The following is a 23,083-nucleotide window of genomic DNA, read 5'->3' as shown; positions in this document are numbered from 1 at the left end:
TCGTGACACTGACTCTTGTAAATACCACTTAGTACTGGTACTTGATGTGAAGTGTTGGGAGTGGGCTCTTATTTAAATATTTAGAATGACTAGCTCACACAGAGGCTCTGGGAAAACTGTGACTTTAGGGAGTAATAAATAAGAAAAATTGTTGTCAAATAGCTTATTCATTTATTTAAATGTGATTGGCTTCATGCCAATGTTACTAAGATTGTATATAGGACATTTTCAGGTCAGTTATAAATGTTATCTATTGGTTCATCTTCAGATTATATTAAGAGCAATGAAAACCATCTCTTTTCACTTTAACATATACAGATGATAATTTAAAATACTATAAAGTGATATTAGGAAACTTCATAAACATATTATATTTGCATTTTAAGGTAAATATGCAAATTCTAGTAATAGTAAAATGGAAGGTAGTATGCTCTCTTTTCAGAGAAAGCTGATATTAGAATTCCTCTGATATCCTCTGATATTAGAATTCCCTTTGAGTAGGCAATAATAAAGCAGATGATTTCTTATAAAATATGTCAAAAATAATGAGTCATGACAGAACAAGAAAATGCAAACCTATAATTCTACTTGAGAATCTGGAAGCTCCCTTTGACAAAGCATTTTTTTCCTCTCAAATTACTACAGATATAACAAACATAACAGAAGCTTCTGAAAAAGCATAAATATAATTTACTAATTAAAGCAAGCATTTGTACATCACATATTTACAAAGTTTACCTTAGAGGAAAAGAAAGCTGCTGTGCTTCCTTATAATATTCTAGCAGTATCTGTCAATACATGCAAGATAAGCCATATAAAATACACATACGATTCTGCTTCAAAGGGACATAGACAGAAAATGATCTCTTTGTAAGCCACAGGTAGGCATTAATGTGTTAGGTTATGGTAAATGTAAACTTAGAGGTAAAATAGGAATGTAATATCTACTTCATATAAACATTAAATATGTTTTTATTATGTGAAATATATCTTAAAATCTGCATGGTAAAAAACAAGCTTTTATTTTCAATAAAACAAAGTTCTTAGGCTATTTTTTAAAAGGCTTCTTCATAATTGAGCTGCCCTACTACAATTTAAGACACTATTTATTTAAGAGAAGAAACATTGGAGAAATCAAATATAATGTGTATCTGAAGATGTTTAATAAGAAAGCAAACATTGCTAAACTGAGGATCACTTCCCATCTTAACTTTCCCCCCCTCCCCATATTGCTACATATGATTTAAAATGACTGCATCTATTTCTTTGAGAAAACAAACATAACTCATGTCGTAAGATACACTTACCTAATCACTCTGGAGGTTAATGGTGGAGGTAGGGGTCACAGCCCAAAATGAACTAAAAGGTCAGGTATGTTTTAGGAAAGCAGTTCTTCTTTAATTACCCAAAGAATACATTTTTAGGCATGAATTAAAGGCAATCCATTCTCTCTACCTCCCATTTCAAAACACAGTAAAGAAGCAGTCTCCCGCCCTTCCAGAAAGAAACACAGCAGACACACATAAGAAATTTGCTTTGGACTGGTCTTCAGAATTCAAAGAAAGAAGCAATGCTGGTCCTGTAGAAATCCAGACCCCAGTAGCAGAATCATGTTGAACTTATTTTTAGCATTTTCTTAGATCCTTCTATGAAATTTCCCGGCTGATTACGCCTCCTCCACACATGAGTTCACTTACACAGTGTTTGCTACGGCAGTAGAGGTGATTTGGCTAGGCTCTGAGGATCACAAACAGCAACAGCATGCTATAGCTTAAAGCCCACTCCGCTGGCAGTACCATCACCATCGTTCACAGTATGTTGCTTGAATCCCCTATTACACGCCGGAACATACTAACTGTGGACGTGAAGGAAAGGAGCAACTTTAGCTGGGTTTCTGCATCACTGAGAGCAGTTTGCAGATTGCTGATTTGGAGCTCATTCTGCCGGCAGCCGGGAATTCCTCAGCACCACGGACAGCGCCAACAACTGGCTTCTGAGCCCAGCTCTGTCGAAATCCCCGAGCTGCTTTAGACGAGGCTAGAGTGCTCTCCAAGCAGTCGCACTTTATACAGCGGATGCGTGCATCAGGAGTGGTAAAGGCATTCTATGTGCGAGATACTTATTTGCATTGAAATTACAAATAAAAAATTTTTTTTTCTAAAAAATTGTAATTATACCTAACGCATTCTTGGATGGGCTGCAGAGATGAAAGTTCCGGAAAAGGCTTGCATTTAGATTTAAGCTATCTGCAGTCCCTGATTATTATTAATAGATAAAGCATAATCATTGTCAAAGAATCTGTAAAAACGTACGCTCGTCGATTCTATTTGACCCTTTGGTAGCAGAAAGACTTGCCCGGTGCTGCATGATTAAACTTCAGTTCTTCCTGCAGCTTGGATCTGATTTTAAAAGAAAAAAAAAGTAGCAGGTTTTCCTGCAGTTTGTTCTCTAACATTAAAAATCAATCTCCTGTAATTCATCTAGTCTGTCATTAGGCGTCATTGTAAAGCTGTTTCTTTCAAAACCCCTAGCAAAGACGTGTCTCTAAATTCTGATCAAAACGAGAGAGAAAAAAGACCCCGACACAAATGAGTGAGCATAAAGTTATTTTTTTATTAGTAACAGTCTGAGCACTAAAATATATGTCCAAAGCACGTTTTAAAGCAAACTGTAAATGTTACCTGCTGGCACATTTAACCAGTTATTTACTGGTTTGGGACTACAGGAGGCATTTTCAAGCCTTAAAGGGAATACCCTCCGCAGCGGGATATGCTGACGGTCAAGACCACGTTCGAACTGTGCCATCAGATCCTCCAGAAAACAGAATCTCCCCGTCGTGAGAAAACACAACCGTGTGCGCCTCTCTTTCGTGGCCCAGCAATTTGTGAATCTGCCCAGATTTAAGATCTAGCAAATGGATAACACCATTGCCACTCGCCTGAGCTAAAACTCGACCTGAGAGAGACAGACAGACAGGAGAAAGAGAATGAATCAAAGTTTTATTTCAAGCGTTTACAATTTATAAGCAATGAAGCATTCTATTTTCTTTCAATTATCATTCTGTGTTAGATGTCAGTTATTAAATATAAAGTAGCTCCTGTAGGTATAAGAAATAAATTGAGCCAAAATCAAGACGCATCAATCATTAGATTATAACATTTTTGAATTGGGACATAAAGCCTAATGCTCTTTCTCCTTTATATGCAGAGTTCCTCAAATGTCCTACTATTCTTTTTTATTTGTGACTAATAAAGCATTTTGAGGATATGATTTTGAAAGCAACTATGCAAAGCAACATTCTTTTTCAAATAAATTATATGTTTAAAAGTTTTAAAAGGCATAGCTTTAAAAACTTATGGAAAACATATATCTGTATCTATATGAATAATTTATATTTTAAAATTTGTATTCTTCTTTAAACTTATTTTTTAAATTGTTAGTCATTACTTGCAACTTAATAATATACATTCCTGCTTTAAAAATTGTGATACTCATGCACTCAACAAATATTTTTTTTTTTTTTTGTAGCTGAAGTGGAAATAAATACTTCCATTTAAAAAGGACTTGGGAGGTTTTACTATAGCTTAGAATTCAAATTTTGTTAATTTTGTTTCTAAAAAAAAATACAGCACAGTATATTTGCATAATTTTTGTACCATATATTTCATAATGACTCATTTCCTCAAAGTGAAAACAAATCAGGGATCCAATTTTAATTAATGTTTTTATTAAGGACATCTAGTAAGAAACTATCATGGGATTTGGAGGTAAGTAAAAGCAATAGAATGTGTTTGCGTAAGCTCAGTACTTAGTGTAAATAAGTATGACATTAGTACTATCCATGGGACTAATCATACTTAGAAGGCATATTATTGTTTCAGTAATAATATTTAAAATTTATTAAACTCTTTTAATGTGATAGATACCATATTTAGTACTTGATATGGATAATTCCATATGATCCTTATAATAGTCTAATGATAAATAGTATTAACTCCTCTATGTAGGTGAAGAGACAGAGGCTTAGAAAGGTGAACTGATGACACCCTAGGTATAGAAGGAGCTAGCATTTAATCACAGCACTTTGAATCCAGAGCCTGGGCTTTTAAGCCATTATGTTTTCCACAACCAGCAGAGCATTGTTATCAGTGATGCCTTCTTGACAGATTTTAGGTAAGTGATGTATTGTGCAAATAGCATTGGTCCATTTTATAATAAGAATTCTAGAATGATATCACCATAAAAGCTATAGTGTAATATTTAATCACAAATCTTACCCCCAATCATCATGAATACCTCTAAAACAGAGAAAAGTTATAAAAATAAAGCTAACCATGATAAATAAAGCCTATTTGTAAACCTTTATAACTACTGGGCTTGGGCTTCTTCATCTAGAACAAAGCCTGACACAGCAAAGATCCTTAGGATGGATTAGAGTGTCCAAAGAAGCAGATGTGAATATTTATTATAAACCCTCTTCCAGTAAGTCTTTGCTGACAGAGGTATTACATATGGATTTCACTTCCAACCTCACTCTATAGGCAATTGCTGTTTGTGACTTTCCTAAGAATCAAATAACCTTTTTTCTTATAGTTTTTACACAACAGCTTAAAGGGGGATAAATATTATTTTCTATTTGTGAAACCAGACAACACCAAACAGAACCAAGTTCATAAAGAAAAAGAAAAATATTTAGCTTCAAATCATTATTCAAATCTGTAAAAATCATAATTGGAAATATTTATAAAGGCTCTGATAATTTCTCAAAGTTTGTTTAATACAATACAGAAAATGATAGTATTGGAACCTAATGTTAATTCAACAGCACCATGCCTCAGGTGTTTCAAAAATTTGTTTTTGCAAGGATAGATCTGAGTCAGCAAATTTATTATGAGATTTTTCAGGTTTACCTGAACTCATTTTTAGAAGATTGCAAGACTGAGTATGTATCATAACTAATAGCTAAAATGAGTATAAATTTATAAGCATGTTCAACTTCATTTAAAGTATATTGGATTATTACTTGGCATATAATGTGTGACTTAAAAATTAGTTTTGCTGGGAATGGGGTACTAACCTCTTTCTAAGTTAGAAAATGTTCAAAATTACTTAACAGGTGGGTCAATTGCTGTATTAATACTTTAGTATCCAGTTGGTGTGAGAGAGAAGAGGTACTTTCAGAAACAAAAACAAAAATACCACAGTCTCATTACTGGTAGCATCTCTACAAAGTGGAGCATTTGTAGAGAAACTGTTTATGGAGAAGTTCATGGGTATCTTTTTAAATCTCCTGGTCATTGGCAATGAGAAACTACAAATCACTTGTCATCTGAATGTCAGGGTTTTAATGATAAATTTAGGGACAATAGAAGATTTAACTATATCAGAACTTGGTCAATGGAATAAAAATATGGCAGAAATACAATTTTTAATAGTGTTATGAGAATTTATGTGAAACCTGAACTAATAATGTTCACGTTAAAGTAAATCTGTCTCCTTAAAAATGTAAAGTTAAAATAAATTATAATTTATTTTAACTTTACATTTTTAATTATAATATTAAACCCAAATATTGTCTTGTAACATAATTTCTGAACAGATTATTAAAAATGTTATTTAGCATAGTGTTTTAACAAGAATAATTATAAAAATTTATAAATACACACATTCCATAAAAATCACATGAATTATATTTGTGATTAAAAACAGCAGTATGGTTTACCAACAGTTTAAAGATAAAAATGGTCAAAATTGATTCATAAAGGTGTTTTAAAATAAAATACAGATAAATGTTTAAACATCTGTTATATAAAAAATGTATTGCTTTTTTTCTTTTGTTAACATTCAGTTTATAAGAATGTCCAAACTTTTCACAGAATGGAAAGGAAATAAACAGTCTAGGGAGAGGATTGATTTAATTTTGTAACTGATATTCTTTTATATAAATAACTCAGTATATATCAATAGTGGGTGATTATGACTCCTCATTCATATGTCTTAAAAATGTGATCAATACTTATCTTTATCTGCCAAGACTTTAGAATATTTTCATGTTTCATAGATCAATACCTTTTCATTGACCAATAGGACTCAATGAGAAACATACGTTGCTGTCCATTTTACACTATTACATGAATTTGCCAACTCCTTTTGGCTTTGAAGACAAGGATTAAATTTCTCCTAACCTCAAAGCGTTGCTCTGCTATTAATTGATCCAATCAAATTTTGTAAATTAGAGAATCTCTCAAATTTAGTTCCAAATAAATTTGTAACTTTCTTAACACAACATAGTTCCTTTATATGCTGTATTTATTTTAAGAAATAGTTTCACTAATATTTTAGTAAAATTGAATAATGGTTTCAACTGAACTTGGTATAAAAACTTGAATATTTGAATGTACTTACTCATTTAAGCATCACTAACAATAGAATCCCTTGAAGAAGTTTATAGAATGAATGAATCCATACAACTTGAGTGGTAAAATTTTATCTGGGTATAAAAATCACTTTAGATAAACTAAAATAATTTGGAAACTCTTATTCTCATGCTAATAAAATGTGTAATATTAACAGTTTTTCAAGCTATAATTTTTGAAAGTTTTCAGTTTTCATTAATTTTTATTAAATTTTTAATTAATTTTAGAAATGTGTGAGAAGTGAAATTGATTTTGACAGTGTACACCTAGAAGGGCCAGAAGTTATCTTAAACCTGTCAATACTTATTTCCTTCTCATGAAGCCAAATTCTCCTTAAGGTTGAGATACACGTTGCTTATTATTGCAATATTTTTTACAGTCATGGAACTTGACATATCAGTGCCTAATACATGCTTGTTGCATGAAGAGTCATAATGTGTTATAGATAGGAGCACAAAAACCTTTATGACATTTTTAAATAGAAAGGGTTTGAGCCCATTTCTTTGTCATCCAGACTTACTGGAATGAATTGATAGTAACCATCATTTATTGAATATCTAGAGCCTTCTTTTTTACATCATGTTTTTCACTCAACCCTGTGATGTAGATATTTTCTCTGAGACAGTCAAGAAGGAGACTCACAGAAGGTTGAATTGGGATTTTTTTTTTTTTTTTTTTTTTTTTTGAGACAGTTTCACTCATGTTGCCCAGGTTTGATCTCAGCTCACTGCAACCTCTGCCTCCCGGGTTTAACTGACTCTCCTGCCTTAGCCCCCCAAATAGCTGGGATTACAGGTGCCCACCACCACACCGAGCTAATTTTTTGTATTTTTAGTAGAGATGGGGTTTCACCATGTTGGCCAGGCTGGTCTCAAACTTCCAAACTCAGGTAATCCAAACACCTTGACCTCTCAAAATGCTGGGATTACAGACATGAGCCAACTTGCCCAGCCTTGAATTGGGATTTGATTTGAACACTTTATTACTAAAAAAGTCTTGCTTCATTTATTGGCTTTAGAATTTCTTTCATAAATTAAGATTTAGGGCCAACTGGGTTTATGCCTGTAATCCCAATGCTTTGAGAGGCCAAGGCTGGAGAATCACTTGAGGCCAAAAATTTGAGACCACCTCGGGCAACATAGTGAGAATCCATCTCTACAAAAAAATTTGAAAGAAAATTAGCCAGACATGGTGATATGCATCTGTGGTCCTAGCTACTCTGGAGGCTGAGGCAGAAGCATTGCTTGAGCCCAGGAGTTCAAGGCTGCAGTGAGCTATTACCACCACTACACTCTATTCTGGGTGGTAGAGCAAGTCCCTGTCTGTAAAATAATAATAATAATAATAAATAAGTAAAAAAGACTCAGATGAGTGTCACACTTTGGAGCTTCTTTATGAATATCACTGAACTCCGTAGTTGTATAAGCTGTTAAATTTAATGCTCATGTTAATCTCATGATTATTTTATTTAATGTTGATTCTACTACTTTGTGAAATTCTGAAACTAAAACACTCATGTTCTTGCAAAAGTCACTATTTATATATATCCATGAATCCCTAAATACATACATTATAATGCATATATTATATGTACTAAAAATTATACCCAATAACTGAAAACACTCATTTTACATCCCTTCTCATGTCTCTAGACAAATTATTACCCTGGTTCTCCCATTTCTGTTAGGAACACTAATTATCTTTGTTTTATAGACTCCAAACTGTAATAAAATTTATTTCTCACTTTGCCTCCCTCTTCACCTTCAATCCAAGTCCTAGCCATTCTTTTTTAAACCATTTTTTTATAATCCAGCAAAGCCATTTATTAATATTTCCAACTGTTATGTCCACAATGTTAAGATCCTTATTTTGAGATACTAGGAACACTGAAATAATTCTCAAAATTATATTTTCTTTCTCATTTAAATCTACATGTATTAATTCCTGAGTCATTTATTCAGTAATGTTACTGTCATCTTAAAATGCCATAGATATAAACAGAACAATGAAAGCAGCAGCAGCAACAAAGAGGCCCTTTCCATCTCTGACATTTTCAGGTTTGTTTTGTTTTAGATCCAACCATCTTATGTTACAAATAAAACAGCTCAACTGAAGTGACTTGGCCAAGGTGGGAAACTGCACTTGTGGCAGTGCAGATCTGGCTGAAATTAGATCTTTGGCTCCTAAATCAGTGCCGTTTTTTTTTTGTTTCTTTACTATTTCTTTCAGACATTAAATAATGTCCAAATATTTTAGCATGGCTTTTAAGGTCTCTAAACTATGATACAAATCTGAATTTGCTAACTCAAGTACACTCTTACGTAAACCCTGTGCTCTTCATCAAAGAATTTACCATCATTCTTGAATATATTTTTCACTTCCCTACCTTTGGATTGTTGCTTCTGTAATTCCCTATAGTTGAATATTTTTCCTAGCTGTATCCATGGTCCCCAACTATTACCTCCAAACAAAAGTCAACGTATTTATTAAATCTTAGTTCAAAATGATTTTCTTCACCAAGTTGGTACAAGGGATCCATGGTAGAAGATCTGCCTTTTCTGAGCACTTACTTTATTTCATTCATACCATTCATGTGATAAGATGTCACAAATTCTAGTTAACTATGTATTTGTCTTACATTCTTAACTTTGTAATTACTCAGGAACAGGGGCCATGCCATATATTTTTGCATTCCCCCAGCATAGCAAAGAGGCTATTATAGTCAATTTCAGTGGGTAATAGGAGTAGCATTCACACAACCATTTTTAGTGCTTGTTATTTGCCAAGCACTGTTCTAAGTCCTTTACCTGCATTATCTCATTTTATCCTTCAATAATCCTATGGGGTAGGTAAGCTGCCCTTACTAAAATGCCACACAACTGAGAGATGGATCTATCAAAGCAACTCTTGAATGTGCTACTCCAGTTTCTAGTTTGAATCTATGCTCATCTCTAGGAATACATTTAAATTAATTTGTATGTAAGTAAAAAATATTTCAAAAATTTTATATTCATGGTCACTCTAGTGGCATCTGTTGATTCCAAGATTCAGTAGATTGTACAACTAGTTTCATGGGAATAAGTGAGAAACCTAGGAAGGCTGCCTTATTCTTTTAGAGTTTCAGGAGACCATCCAATGTACCCAGTACTATGCATTATAGCAGCCATGACGCACTTGTAGCTGTTGAGCATGTGAAATGTGGTTAGTACAATTTGGAATGTGCCATAATTATGAAATGTTCGCCACGTTTCAAATGAAGAAAGAATATAAAATAGACTATTAATAATTTTTAAATTGATTACATGTTGGTATTATACTCTTTGATATATTTTATAGATTTTAACATATTTTATGTGTATATAATTAATTATTATATATATTCAAATATAAACAAAAATATATAAACATATCAAGTTTGCCTGTTCTTTAAAAATGTAACTACTAGAAAATTTAAAATTATCAACATATTATCATAGTACATACTATATCACATTATATTTCTATTAGAAAATACTGGCATATACCTTGCTTTACAGAGGAGGGAAATGAGGGTTAGAGAGAAAAGCAGCTTCTCCAAGGCCACACAGCTTATAAGTGGTAGAATGCAGATTTGAGGTCTGTATGACTACAAGGCTCATGCTCTTATCCTTTATAATATGCTTGGATGAAGTTTTTTTTTTTTTTTTTTTTTTTTTTTGGCTCCATGTCATCTCTTCCACGTTGATTAAGCTGCCCTTACTAAGATGCAACATGACTGAGAGATGGATCTATCAAAGCATCTCTTAAGGGTGCCACTCCAGTTTCCAGTTTTCTATGCTTATCTCTAGGGATACATTTAAATTAATTTGTACATAAATAAAAGAAATATTTCAAAACTTTTATATTCATGTTCACCTTAGTGGCATATATTCATTCCAAGAATCTGATTGTACAATTAGTTTCCTGAGAATAAGTGAGAAATTTAGGCAGTCTGCCTTATTCTTTTAGAGTTTCAGGAGACCATCCAATGTACCCAGTGCTTTAGTGGGCAGAAAAAAACACTTCCACATCTTTAAGTAGCATTTTATATTAAGATGTTATTAAAAAATTGTCATGTCATTTTTGATGTAGGGGAAACAAACCAGATTATATTTTCTTTCCAATGCTTATGCTTTCCAAACTGACAAACATCTCCTTAGTCTTACTCCAATAATATTTTGAATACAGTGAACATATTTTATTCAATTCTTTATACTAATTATTTCTGAAAAGAGAAACAGTTCTTGTTTTGCTGAAAGATTCCAACTTAAGAATTATGAAAAGACAAAATTAATTGGATAGATTGGTAAAGTAAAATTATCTAAGGTAGAGAGGGTTATTGGACCTCAGTTGTCATTATGAAAATTCCTATTCCCTGAAATTCCAAGTAAAAATCACAGAGAGGCATGAAACTTTTGAATAAATCCAAGTTCGAAGAAGATACTTGTTTAGGAACACTTACTGTGATGGTATATTAGCTGGCTAAATTACGTCATTTTATAATGGAACACCCTATGTTATGAAATTTATTAAATCATGTTGACAGAAATATTTGATTTTTTGTTAGAGGAATAATTCACAACAAAGTTAATGTATCAGGAGTTAAGAGTTGCGTTTCCTTGGGGGACTCTTTAATTAATCAAATAAAATTTCCTGAGTAAGTCATCAGTTATCAGGTGCTGTTAGTTAAGGTAACTGTGGATATATAAATTGGTTGGGTTAAATAAATACAGTCATTTTTAATGAGAATTATGAAATGTATCAAAACTTAAAATTTCTTTGTTTAGAAAATTCAGAATATCTATTTTTCTTAATGCTCTACATCTGAACTCTGAACACATACACTAGCAAAAAGGTTACAAAATTCACTTATAGTTTAGAACATGTTACATTTTTCACCAATATACTTTTCCAGCAATATTATGAGTCAGCAATTGGCTAAAATTATGTACTTTTCTATTGTTTATGTAATCAGTAATAGTGTCATTCTAGATTAGAGGCATGTGTCTGCATGAATGAAGCTTTGTTATAAGAAATAGATGCAAACTCAAACCTTTAAGCTTATTATCAATAATAAAAATGTGAATGAAATACATCATTACATTTCTCATTAAAACAACTTCAGTAATTTCTCATGATTATTCATTCTTTGATTAAATTTTGAGCAGTAGGTTTCCCCAAAGAAACAAAAATATCCCTTTTACATATTATTCAAATAAGTCACATACACAGATCATAAGAAGTTTGTTTATTACAAATATACGAGAATAGAGACAAAAATAATTGTGTGCCATATACGAAATAACATATCAGAGAGGGAAGAGAAACTTTGATCAATAAGGAAATGATTTTTATACACATCAGAACTGATTTGGAGCAATTCTCTAAATCAATATAGATAGGCAGAAATGCTTCTGAGCATTTATTACCTGTGGAGAGTGCTATTGATTAATTTTATTGATTTTTTGAATGCATGTGGAGAGGCATCTGTTGTTTCTTTAAAAGATGCCTCAAAATAAAAAGTATCAAGAAACTACTTAAGTTTTGAGGATTTGCATTAATGGCTCAACCAGGGTCATTACTCAGAAATTCAGAAATACCACTGAAAGAGATGTGAAATGTGATTTAGTTTACTTTGTACCTTACGGCTGATCAATGCATTTCAGAAAAAAATATTACTTGAGAATTTAACTTTCCTAAGTGCTAGTGACAATTTAAAAACTTTTCTAGTATTTTCACTATGTATATGAATGCTAAAGGATTCTAACTTTTCTTTTGTGAGCAAAGATTAGTTGATGTCAAAGTGTAAATAAAGAGTATTAAACAAACACATTTTAAATTTCTCTTGGTAGAATTTCATGTCTGAAAAATGATAACAGAGAAGGAAGGGAAGTCTTCAGTATCTTGCTTTAGAGCTGTAGTCAACAAATTTGTTTACCATACTTAGAATACATAATATTTAATGGATATAAAACACTTGGAAGTTGAGGACAGTTTACCATTATGTGAACTTGATATGGAATTACCGATTAAGCAAGTGAGTTTTATTGCACAAAGCCTGTTTTAGAAGCTTGCCGTAAACAGTTTTAAACAGATATAAGTTGCCCCTCTCTATTTATGAGGGTGTTGGTTTCATGCCCTTCCCAACCCATGGATACCAAACTCTTTGGATGTTCAAGTCTGTTCTATAAAATGGTGTAGTATTGCATATAACATATGCATATCCTCCTGTGTACTTTAAATTGGTTCTAGATTACTTACAATACCTAATATAATGTAAATGCTATGTACATAGTTGTTATATTTTTATATATTTTTTTTTAATGAAAGAAAAAGAGAGAAAGGGGGAGAGAGAACAGGAGTCTTGCTCCATTGCCCAGGCTGGAATGCAATCTAAAAATAGGTATTAAAAACCTCTTTTATGTCAATAATTGTGCTTAACAGCAGAGACAGGAAGGAATAAGGGAAGAAAATAACAAACAGCCAACCAATATTTGATTTGAGTCTATGAAATGCTATGCAAATGCTGAAGAGTGATTTACTTCCAATTATGTGGTCACTTTCAAAATAGGTGTAATGTGATACTGAGAAAAATGTATGTTCTGTGGACCTGAGGTGAGGAATTCTATAAATATTCACTGAGTTGACTTGTTCCAAGTCTGAGTTCAAATCATAGATGTCCCTGTTAATTTTCTATCTCGTTGATCCGTCGAATATTAACAATGTGGTGTCAAAGTCTCCCGCTATTATTGTGCAGGAGTCCAAGTCTCTATAAGTCATTAAGAACTTGTCTTATGTATCTGGGTGCTCCTATATTGGGTGCATATATATTTATGATCATTGACTCCTGTTGTTGCATTGATCCTTTTACCATTATATAATGTCCTTCTTTCTTTTAGTCTTTGTTACTATTAAAGTCTATTTTGTCAGAGACGAAAGTTACAACTCCCGTTTTTTTCTTTGTGTTTTTTTTTTCTCTCTCTCCATTTGATTGGTGATTCTTCCTCCAGTCCTTTACTTTGAGTCTTTGTGTGTACTTGCTTATGAGATGGATCTGGATACAGCATACCGATGGGTTTTGACTTTTTATTTAATTTGCCTGTCTGTGTCTTTGATTGGGGAATTTAATCAATTTAAATTTAGGATTAATATTGATCTTTGTCAGTTTAATATTGTCATTTAATGCCACCCAGCTATTTTGTCCATTAGTTGATATAGATTCTTCATTATGGAGATACTCTTTACCTTTTGGTGAGTTTTTGGGATGACTGATACTGGTTGTTCTTTCTGTGTGTAATGCTTCTTTCAGAAGCTCTTGTAAAGCTGGTCTGGTGGTGACGAAATCTCTGAGTGCTTGCTTGTTAATGAAAAATTTTATTTTTCCTTCATTTGAAGCTTAGTTTGGCTGGATATGAGATATGGGTTGAAAATTCTTTTCTTTGAGGATATTGAATATTGACCCTCATTCTCTTGTAGTTTGTAGAGTTTCTGCTGAGAGATCTGCTGTGAGTCTGACAGGCTTCCCTTTATGGGTAACCAGACCTTTCTCTCTAGCTGCCCTTAGAATTTTCTCCTTTATTTCAACCCTGGTGAATCTAATGATTATGTGTCTTGGGGTTGCTCTATTTGAGGAATATCTTTGTGGTGTTCTCTGTATTACCTGGAGTTGAGTATTGTCCTGCCTTACTAGGTTAGGAAAGTTTTCCTGAATAATATCCTGAAGAATATTTTCCAGCTTGGATTCATTCTCTTCATGATATTCAGATACACCTATCAAACGTAAATTAGGTCTTTTCACATAGTCCCATATTTCTTGGAGACTTGGCTCATTCCTTTTTACTTTCTTCTCTAATCTTGTCTTCTTGTTTCATTTCATTAAGTTGGTCTTTGACCTCCGATATCCTTTCTTCTGCTTGATCAATTCGACTGTTAAAACCTGTGCATACTTTGTGGCATTCTCGTATTATAGTCTTCATTTCAATTAATTCACTTATATTCCTCTTTAAATTGTTTATTCTTTTAACTCACAGAAGTTTCTTATTATCCACCTTCTGAAGCCTAATTCTGTTAATGGAATGCACTTGTTCTCCATCAGGGCTTGTTCCCCTGTTGATGAGGAACTGTGATACCCTGTAGAGGGAGAGGCATTCTGATTTTGGGTATTCCTCAGCCTTTTTATGCTGGTTTCTTTCCCATCATTGTAAATTTATCCACCTGTCATCTTTGTAATTACTGACTTTCAAATTAGGTCTCTGAGTGGATGTCAAACTTGTTGATTCCCAGCGCCGGAATCTGAGTAACCCACTGCACCAGTTAAAACAGGTGTTAAGATTCATGGTGCCTTTCTGCCCAGGAATCTCTGGTCTGGCTTCCCTCTTCAGTCCCTTTTTCAATCAGCTGAATGGGCGACTCTACCTTCCTGGAGCTCCAAACGTCAACCAGAAGGGGACTCAGTCCTGTTTACTCTGCACCGAGAACCACCGTGCTGGCCACAAGAGTTGTGCTGGCAACCCGTGGGGCTCCTCCGCTGGGAATCTCCTGGTCTGTGAGCAACAAAAATTCGTCTGAAAGTGTGGCGTCCTGTCTTTCTCTGTGCTTTCACTGGGAGCTACAATCCTGAGCTGCTAGTAATCGGCCATCCTGGTTCTTTCTCCTTTTATATTTTTATTGATGTACCATTATTATTTTTTTGAATATTTTCAATCTGTGATTGGTTGAATATGTGATTGTGAAATCTGCAGCTACATGGGGCCAACTGTAATCTTTTTCTGTCTTGAATGTGAAATCCATGTCTTTCTTAGGGAGACAGTTCTTTGATTCTCTGGAAATTCCTAAACTATAGCACAGGAATAAATCAGAAAATTTAAGTCTACCTTGCTAGGAACAGAACTTTTGGCCTTACTGTGTGTAGTTTTAAAAATATTTTCCCCTGAAAAATATTTTCCCTCCTATTAGGAGAGCATGAATGATGATCTTGAACAGGTGCTTCCTACATTAGCTATGTTCTGAATATTACAGAAATCACTTGTGAAATGCACCTAAAGTCCTAAAAATGTTCTAACTAATTATTGAATCTATTTAAAATATCAACAGCGACCTGCTTTCATTAAGAAATCCTTGTAGACCTGTTTCCTAACTTGGTCTTCACCTATACAGGTGATCAGTGTTGAAATAATATTTATTTAGAGACCCCATACATCTGGAGCTTTGCAAACATTTCAGAAAAGCTTTTGCTGATGACAGAAGAAATGCAAGTTCCAGTTCAGTTCTGAGGATTCAATAAGCCATCACAAAACATAGTTTATAGCAAATCAGAGACTGTGATATATTTTTCTCCACTGTTTAGAGATAGGCAATGGAACCAAAGGCTTATATATTTAATATAATATAATTAATTTAAAAATCATTTTTATCTTATTTTAAAGTAATAAAACCACCCTTAATATTGCTCAGATTTTACTACTCAAACTGTAAATACATTTTAAGACTCTAAAAGTCAGAGTTATAATATTTTGAAAGTTTTTCTATTAATGTACATTGGTGTCAGAACTAATTCATTATAAAGGAATCCCCTTTCTTGAATGTGGAGGTTTGTCTGTGGGGAAAACCACTGTCAGATTCTGTTAGTTCATGTTCAGGTGAATTGATAACAATTACATCCTAATTTTAGAATTTCATTCTTTCCTACTTCAGGGCAACATTGTTAGGTGAAAGAGGCTAAGTGATAAATCAGCATCACTACACCATTAATAGTTACAGTAAAAAAAGAGATGAAAATATGTGATAAAATAATTATAATTGAGATGGATACCCTCCTCACAAGAGGAAAATAATGGCTGGAATATCAAATGTGAAGGTCTTGTATGAACTGGGAATGGTTAAGTTAATTAGTTTAAATGTAGTATAATCTGATGATTAAAAAATATTAAACTCTCTGAAATCATAGAGAAATTACCTCTACATTTTAAATATGTCACTATTACCTGATTAAGACCCACAGACCTAATACCTAATGGAGGTTTCCTTTTAAACAATTTGAAGTGGTTGATAATAAAATATGGAACCACTAGCTTACAATTATTATCTTTTTTCCAATTATTTTACATCTGTTGTATTATGTAATCCTTACAATCAAATACAAAAGCAGCATTATTATTTTCATTTTACAGGGAACGATATTGAATCATAGAGACATGAAAGACTTCCTTTAAGATAACAGAACTGGGGTTTGAACAAGGATGCCAACCAAGTACATCTATACAATTCCCTCTATCCTGCAGCCTGAGGGGAAACAAAAATAGTTATGCCAGAAAGTTAAGCTAATTTGGCTGCTACATGAACTGCTAAATAAATTTATATTAACTATAATTCTGCGAAGGCATCTTTATGGAAATTTCAGCTAACATTCTATAATCTGATGACCTGGCTTTGTATCTCATAGAAAATGTAAAGCAACATGTAATTAGTTCATTCTTTATTCAGCCCCTCTCTATCATACGTTCTCACTGTTAACCTCTTCATTTGGCATTCCACTTGGATCAAATGAGGTTTTGCTAAAAGCTAGTGGACAATTTGAGATTAAGGGCACTGATGAGTACTTGGAGTTAAAGTAATGAGGCACGCATGATTTAGCTATGTACAGGAGGCATAAAAATGGCAATGTTGGCAGTGCAATTATTAGAAAATATGGAGTTTGACTTGTCTGAATAAATGGAATATTAGGGTATTTTTGGTTGCAAGTGAAGAAAAGTCAACTTAGTGTGGCAAAGGGAAACATTTTTTAAAGTTTAACAAATGTGTTTATCACACAGAAATATAAATAAACAGACTCTAAAAATGGCTGGATCAAGAAGTTGGAATGATGTTATTAGGGTGCCTTCTCTCATTGTCTCTATATTCTGATTCCAACAGTATAAATCCATACTGAGGAAGAATCTATCCATTTGGTAGTCTGGGTTCAGGCTCACGGCCTACCAAATTTAAGGTTTATGGAAAGAGTACCTCTATTGCCCAGCAGTCTCATAGAGGGTAAAATGTTTCCCTTATTGATTAGCTTGGATCATGTGGCTACCAGGTGGAAGGGTGTGATTTACTAATTCACCAGGCCAGGATTAAGTACTGACCACAACAAATGAAAGTTGACAAGGAGAAATTTAAGTCAAGATGGCGCTGTGAGAACAACCCAGGATTGGAGCCCGCATTGAATCCGCAAACGGTGAGTCAGTGCTGCATTTCCAGACTGATCTTTGTTGCCCACAGAACGGGGAAACTCCCAAGTATAAAAAGACACGGGACGCCAGGCAGTAGGTCTGCCTGGCGAAGCCGGCAGCCAGGGCGGCGGCGGCCGGCCCTACCCAGCAATCCCCACAGGGCGCGCTTGTCCGGGTGCCTTGTTGAACCGGCAGCCTGAGACTTGAGAGGGCTGGACTTGAGACTGAACGAGACTTGCACAGTTGCCCAGCCCAGGGGATTGCAGGGACAGATCGTTTGGGATACCCAGTGGGACGAACAAAACCGCGATTTCAAACTATCCCGGGCAGACGGTCCGAGACGCTCTGTGGGGGAGGGGCGTCCACCACTACGGAGGCAACCTGCCCCAACTGATATACACGCCCACTGCTGAGGCAGCCAGCCGTTGCCGAGGCAACCCGCCCCAACTGAGATACACGCCCACTGCTGACGCAGCCAGCCGTTGCCGAGGCAACCCGTCCCTACTGAGATACACGCCCACTGCTGACGCAGCCTGCTGTTGCTGAGACAACACACTACGAAGAGACTCCGCCGCAGGGCGTGGCGGAGACCACAGCAGAGCCGGCAGGAACAGCGCGAATCACACAACAGCAGGGCGGAGCCTCGGCAGCCAAACAGTGGCTAGTCTGCCTTCGAGCTGGGCAGGACACCTGATCGGACATCCAAAAATAAAGCCCAAACCACTCAACACAGAGCATTTGAGAAAAAAAAAAAGGGTTGTTTAATGAGCTGTGTTGCAGCAGAATCAAACATAGCAGCCTAACAGCCCTGAATGAACAACAGAGTGCACAGCTCAGCAATTAAACCCCTATAAAGTACAAACTGTCTCCACAAGCAGCTCCTTGACCCCTCTATATCCAAAAGACTGTCATTAGGCAGGCATCATCCTGGGACAAAGAGAGCAGAAAAAGAAACTGGTAGCATCCCTCGCTGTGCCACGGCTACTAGAGGTGCACCCCAGACAAGCAGGGTCTGGAGCGGACCTCAACAGTCGTACAGCGAAGGGGCTAGACTAGTAGAAGGAAAACCAAGCAACAGAAATACTTCATCATCAACATTCTGGGTGTCCACTCAGAGACCCAAACGAAAAGTCAGCAACTACGCAGACGACCAGCGGACAAATCCACAAAGATGGGAAGAAACCAGCGCAAAAAGGAGGAAAACACCCGAAACCAGAACACATCGCCTCCTAGAAAGGACCAAAACTCCTCACCAGCAAGGGAACAAAGCTGGACGGAGAATGACTGTGATGAAATGACGGAATTAGACTTCAGAAGATGGATAATGAGAAACTTTTGTGAGCTAAAAGATCATGTATTAAATCAATGCAAAGAAACTAAGAACCTTGAAAAAAGATTTGAAAAAAGATTCGAGGAAATGATAACAAGAATGGATACCTTAGAGAGGAATATGAATGAATTAAAGGAGCTGAAAAACACAATACGAGAACTTCGCAAAGCAAACGCAAGTTTCAATAGCCGAATTGACCAAGCAGAAGAAAGAATATCTGAAGTCGAAGACCAACTCAATGAAATAAAACGAGAAACCAAGATCAGAGAAAAAAGCGCAAAAAGGAATGAACAAAGTCTCCAAGAAATGTGGGACTATGTGAAAAGACCTAACCTACGTTTGATAGGTGTACCAGAAGAGGACGAAGAGAATGAATCCAAGCTGGAAAATACTCTTCAGGACATCATCCAGGAAAATTTCCCCCACCTAGCAAGACAAGCCAACACTCAATTGCAGGAAATACAGAGAACACCACAAAGATATTCCGCAAGAAGAGCAACCCCAAGGCACATAATCGTCAGATTCAACAGGGTTGAAATAAAGGAGAGAATACTAAGGGAAGCCAGAGAGAAAGGTCGGGTCACCCACAAAGGGAAGCCCATCAGACTCACAGCAGATCTCTCGGCAGAAACACTACAAGCCAGAAGAGAGTGGGGGCCAATATTCAACATTCTTAAAGAAAAGAACTTTCAACCCAGAATTTCATATCCAGCCAAACTGAGCTTCAGAAGTGAAGGAAGAATAAAATCCTTTGCGAACAAGCAAGTACTCAGAGATTTTGTCACCACCAGGCCTGCTTTACAAGAGTTCCTAAAAGAGGCACTACACATAGAAAGGATCAATCAGTACCAGCCATTCCAAAATCACACTGAATGCTAAAGAGCTTCAACATAAGGAAGAATCTACAACAACTAACAGGCAAAACAGCCACTTAGCATCAAAATGGCAGTATCAAATTCACACATAACAATATTAACCCTAAATGTAAATGGACTAAATGCACCAATCAAAAGACACAGACTGGCAAATTGGATAAAAATCCAAAACCCATCAGTGTGCTGTATCCAGGAAACCCATCTCACATGCAAGGATACACAAAGGCTCAAAATAAAGGGATGGAGGAAGATTTACCAAGCTAATGGAAAGCAAAAAAAAGCAGGAGTTGCAATTCTCATCTCTGATAAAATAGACTTTAAAGCAACAAAGATCAAAAGAGACAAAGAAGGCCATTACATAATGGTAAAAGGATCGATACAACAAGAAGAGCTAACGATCCTAAACATATATGGACCCAACACAGGAGCACCCAGATACATAAGGCAAGTTCTTAATGACTTACAGAAGGACTTAGACTCCCACACAATAATAGTGGGAGACTTTAACACTCCACTGTCAATACTAGACAGATCAACCAGACAGAAAATTAACAAGGATACCCAGGGCTTGAACTCAGACCTGGAGCAAGCAAACCTGGTGGACATATACAGAACTCTCCACCCCAAATCCACAGAATACACATTCTTCTCAGCACCACATCACACCTACTCTAAAATTGACCACATAATTGGAAGTAAAGCACTGCTCAACAAATGCAAAACAACTGAAATCATAACAAACAGCCTCTCAGACCATAGTGCAATCAAGTTAGAACTCAGAATTCAGAAACCGACCCAGAACCGCACAGCTTCATGGAAACTGAACAACTGGCTCTTGAATGTTGACTGGGTAAACAACGAAATGAAGGCAGAAATAAAGAAGTTCTTCTAAACCAATGAGAACGAAGACACAACGTGCCAGAACCTCTGGGACACATTTAAAGCAGTCTCTAGAGGAAAGTATATAGCAATAAGTGCCCATATGAGGAGAATGGAGAGATCCAAAATTGACACCCTATCATCAAAATTGAAAGAGCTAGAGGAGCAAGATCAAAAAAACTCAAAACCCAGCAGAAGACAAGAAATTACTAAGATCAGAGCTGAGCTGAAGGAGATTGAGACACGAAAAACCCTTCAAAAAATCAATAAATCCAAGAGCTGGTTTTTTGAAAAGATCAACAAAATAGACAGACCACTAGCCAGATTGATTAAAAATAAAAGAGAGAACAACCAAATAGATGCAATAAAAAATGATAAAGGGGAAATCACCACAGATTCCACAGAAATTCAAACCATCATCAGAGAATATTACAAACAACTCTATGCACATAAACTAGTAAACCTGGAAGAAATGGATAAATTCCTGGACTCCTGTGTCCTCCCAAGCCTAAACCAGGAGGAAGCTGAAACTATGAATAGACCAATAACAAGGTCTGAAGTTGAGGCAGCAATTAAGAGCCTACCACACAAAAAAAGCCCAGGTCCAGACGGGTTCACAGCCGAATTCTACCAGACACACAAGGAGGAGCTGGTACCATTCCTTCTAAAACTATTTCAAACAATCCAAAAAGAGGGAATCCTTCCCAAATCATTTTACGAGACCAACATCATCCTGATACCAAAACCCGGCAGAGACCCAACGAGAAAAGAAAACTTCAGGCCAATATCCATGATGAACATAGATGCAAAAATCTTCAATAAAATATTGGCAAGCCGATTGCAACAGCAAATCAAAAAACTTATTCATCATGATCAAGTAGGATTCATCCCAGGGATGCAAGGCTGGTTCAACATACGCAAGTCTATCAACGTAATTCACCACATAAACAGAACCAAAAACAAAAACCACATGATTATCTCAATTGACGCAGAGAAGGCATTTGACAAAATTCAACAGCCCTTTATGCTAAAAACCCTCAATAAACTCGGTATTGATGGAACGTATCTCAAAGTAATAAAAGCTATTTATGACAAACCAACAGCCAATATCATACTGAATGGGCAAAAACTGGAAGCATTCCCTTTGAAATCTGGCACTAGACAAGGATGCCCTCTCTCACCACTCCTATTCAATATAGTTCTGGAAGTTCTAGCCAGAGCAATCAGGCAAGAAAAAGAAATAAAGGGTATTCAAATAGGAAAGGTGGAAGCCAAATTGTCTCTATTTGCAGACGACATGATAGTATACCTACAAGACCCCATCGCCTCAGCCCAAAAACTCCTGAAACTGATAAACAACTTCAGCAAAGTCTCAGGATATAAAATCAATGTGCAAAAATCACAAGCATTCGTCTACACCAATAACAGACTTAAAGAAAGCCAAATCAAGAGCGAACTGCCATTTGCAATTGCTACAAAAAGAATAAAATACCTTGGAATACAACTCACAAGGAACGTAAGGGACCTCTTCAAGGAGAACTACAAACCACTGCTCAACGAAATCAGAGAGGACACAAACAGATGGAGAAACATTCCATGTTCATGGTTAGGAAGAATTAATATCGTGAAAATGGCTATACTGCCCAAAGTAATTTACAGAATCAACGCTATCCCCATCAAGCTACCATTGACTTTCTTCACAGAACTGGAAAAAACCACCATGAACTTCATATGGAACCAAAAGAGAGCCCGCATAGCCAAGTCAATTCTAAGCAAAAAGAACACAGCGGGGGGCATCACACTACCAAATTTCAAACTATACTACAAGGCTACAGTAATCAAAACAGCATGGTACTGGTAGCAAAACAGAGATATAGACCAATGGAACAAAACAGAGGCACTGGAGGCAACACAACATACATACAACTATACAATCTTTGATAAACCTGACAAAAACAAGCAATGGGGAAAGGATTCCCTATTTAACAAAAGGTGTTGGGAAAACTGGCTAGCCATGTGCAGAAAGCAGAAACTGGACCCCTTTCTGACACCTTACACTAAAATTAACTCCAGATGGATTAAAGACTTAAACATAAGACCTGGCACCATAAAAACCCTAGAAGGAAATCTAGGCAAAACTATCCAGGACATAGGAGTAGGCAAGGACTTCATGAACAAAACACCAAGAGCATTGGCAACAAAAGCCAAAATAGACAAATGGGACCTAATGAAACTCCACAGCTTCTGCACGGCAAAAGAAACAGTCACTAGAGTGGATCGGCAACCAACAGAATGGGAAAAAATTTTCGCAGTCTACCCATCTGACAAAGGGCTGATATCCAGAATTTACAAACA

General features: G+C 35.6%; 2 protein-coding genes across 9 annotated transcripts in view; both read right to left on the bottom strand.

Moving 5' to 3' along the window:
• Positions 1 to 2,017, bottom strand: part of VWC2L (von Willebrand factor C domain containing 2 like) — a 174,598-nt gene extending 172,581 nt beyond the window's left edge. For all 3 annotated transcript variants that reach the window (XR_004744841.3, XM_002749746.6, XM_035305612.3), the window contains exon 1: positions 1,308 to 2,017. The gene's annotated coding sequence lies outside the window, so the exon portion shown is untranslated. The remainder of the gene's footprint in view (positions 1 to 1,307) is intronic.
• A 549-nt stretch (positions 2,018 to 2,566) lies between these two features.
• Positions 2,567 to 23,083, bottom strand: part of SPAG16 (sperm associated antigen 16) — a 1,454,415-nt gene continuing 1,433,898 nt past the window's right edge. For 2 of the 6 annotated variants that reach the window (XM_078328429.1, XM_078328428.1), the window contains one exon: positions 2,567 to 2,955. In XM_078328429.1, the coding sequence (XP_078184555.1) occupies positions 2,780 to 2,955 (176 nt within the window). In that variant the 3' untranslated portion in view covers positions 2,567 to 2,779. The remainder of the gene's footprint in view (positions 2,956 to 23,083) is intronic. The other 4 variants (XM_078328427.1, XM_078328430.1, XM_035305611.3 and 1 more) reach the window with 4 other exon arrangements.

Source organism: Callithrix jacchus, chromosome 6 (genome assembly GCF_049354715.1).
Source record: "Callithrix jacchus isolate 240 chromosome 6, calJac240_pri, whole genome shotgun sequence".
NCBI lineage: Eukaryota > Metazoa > Chordata > Mammalia > Primates > Cebidae > Callithrix > Callithrix jacchus.
Note: the sequence above shows the minus strand (reverse complement) of the source record. Positions and strands in the feature narration are given on the sequence as shown.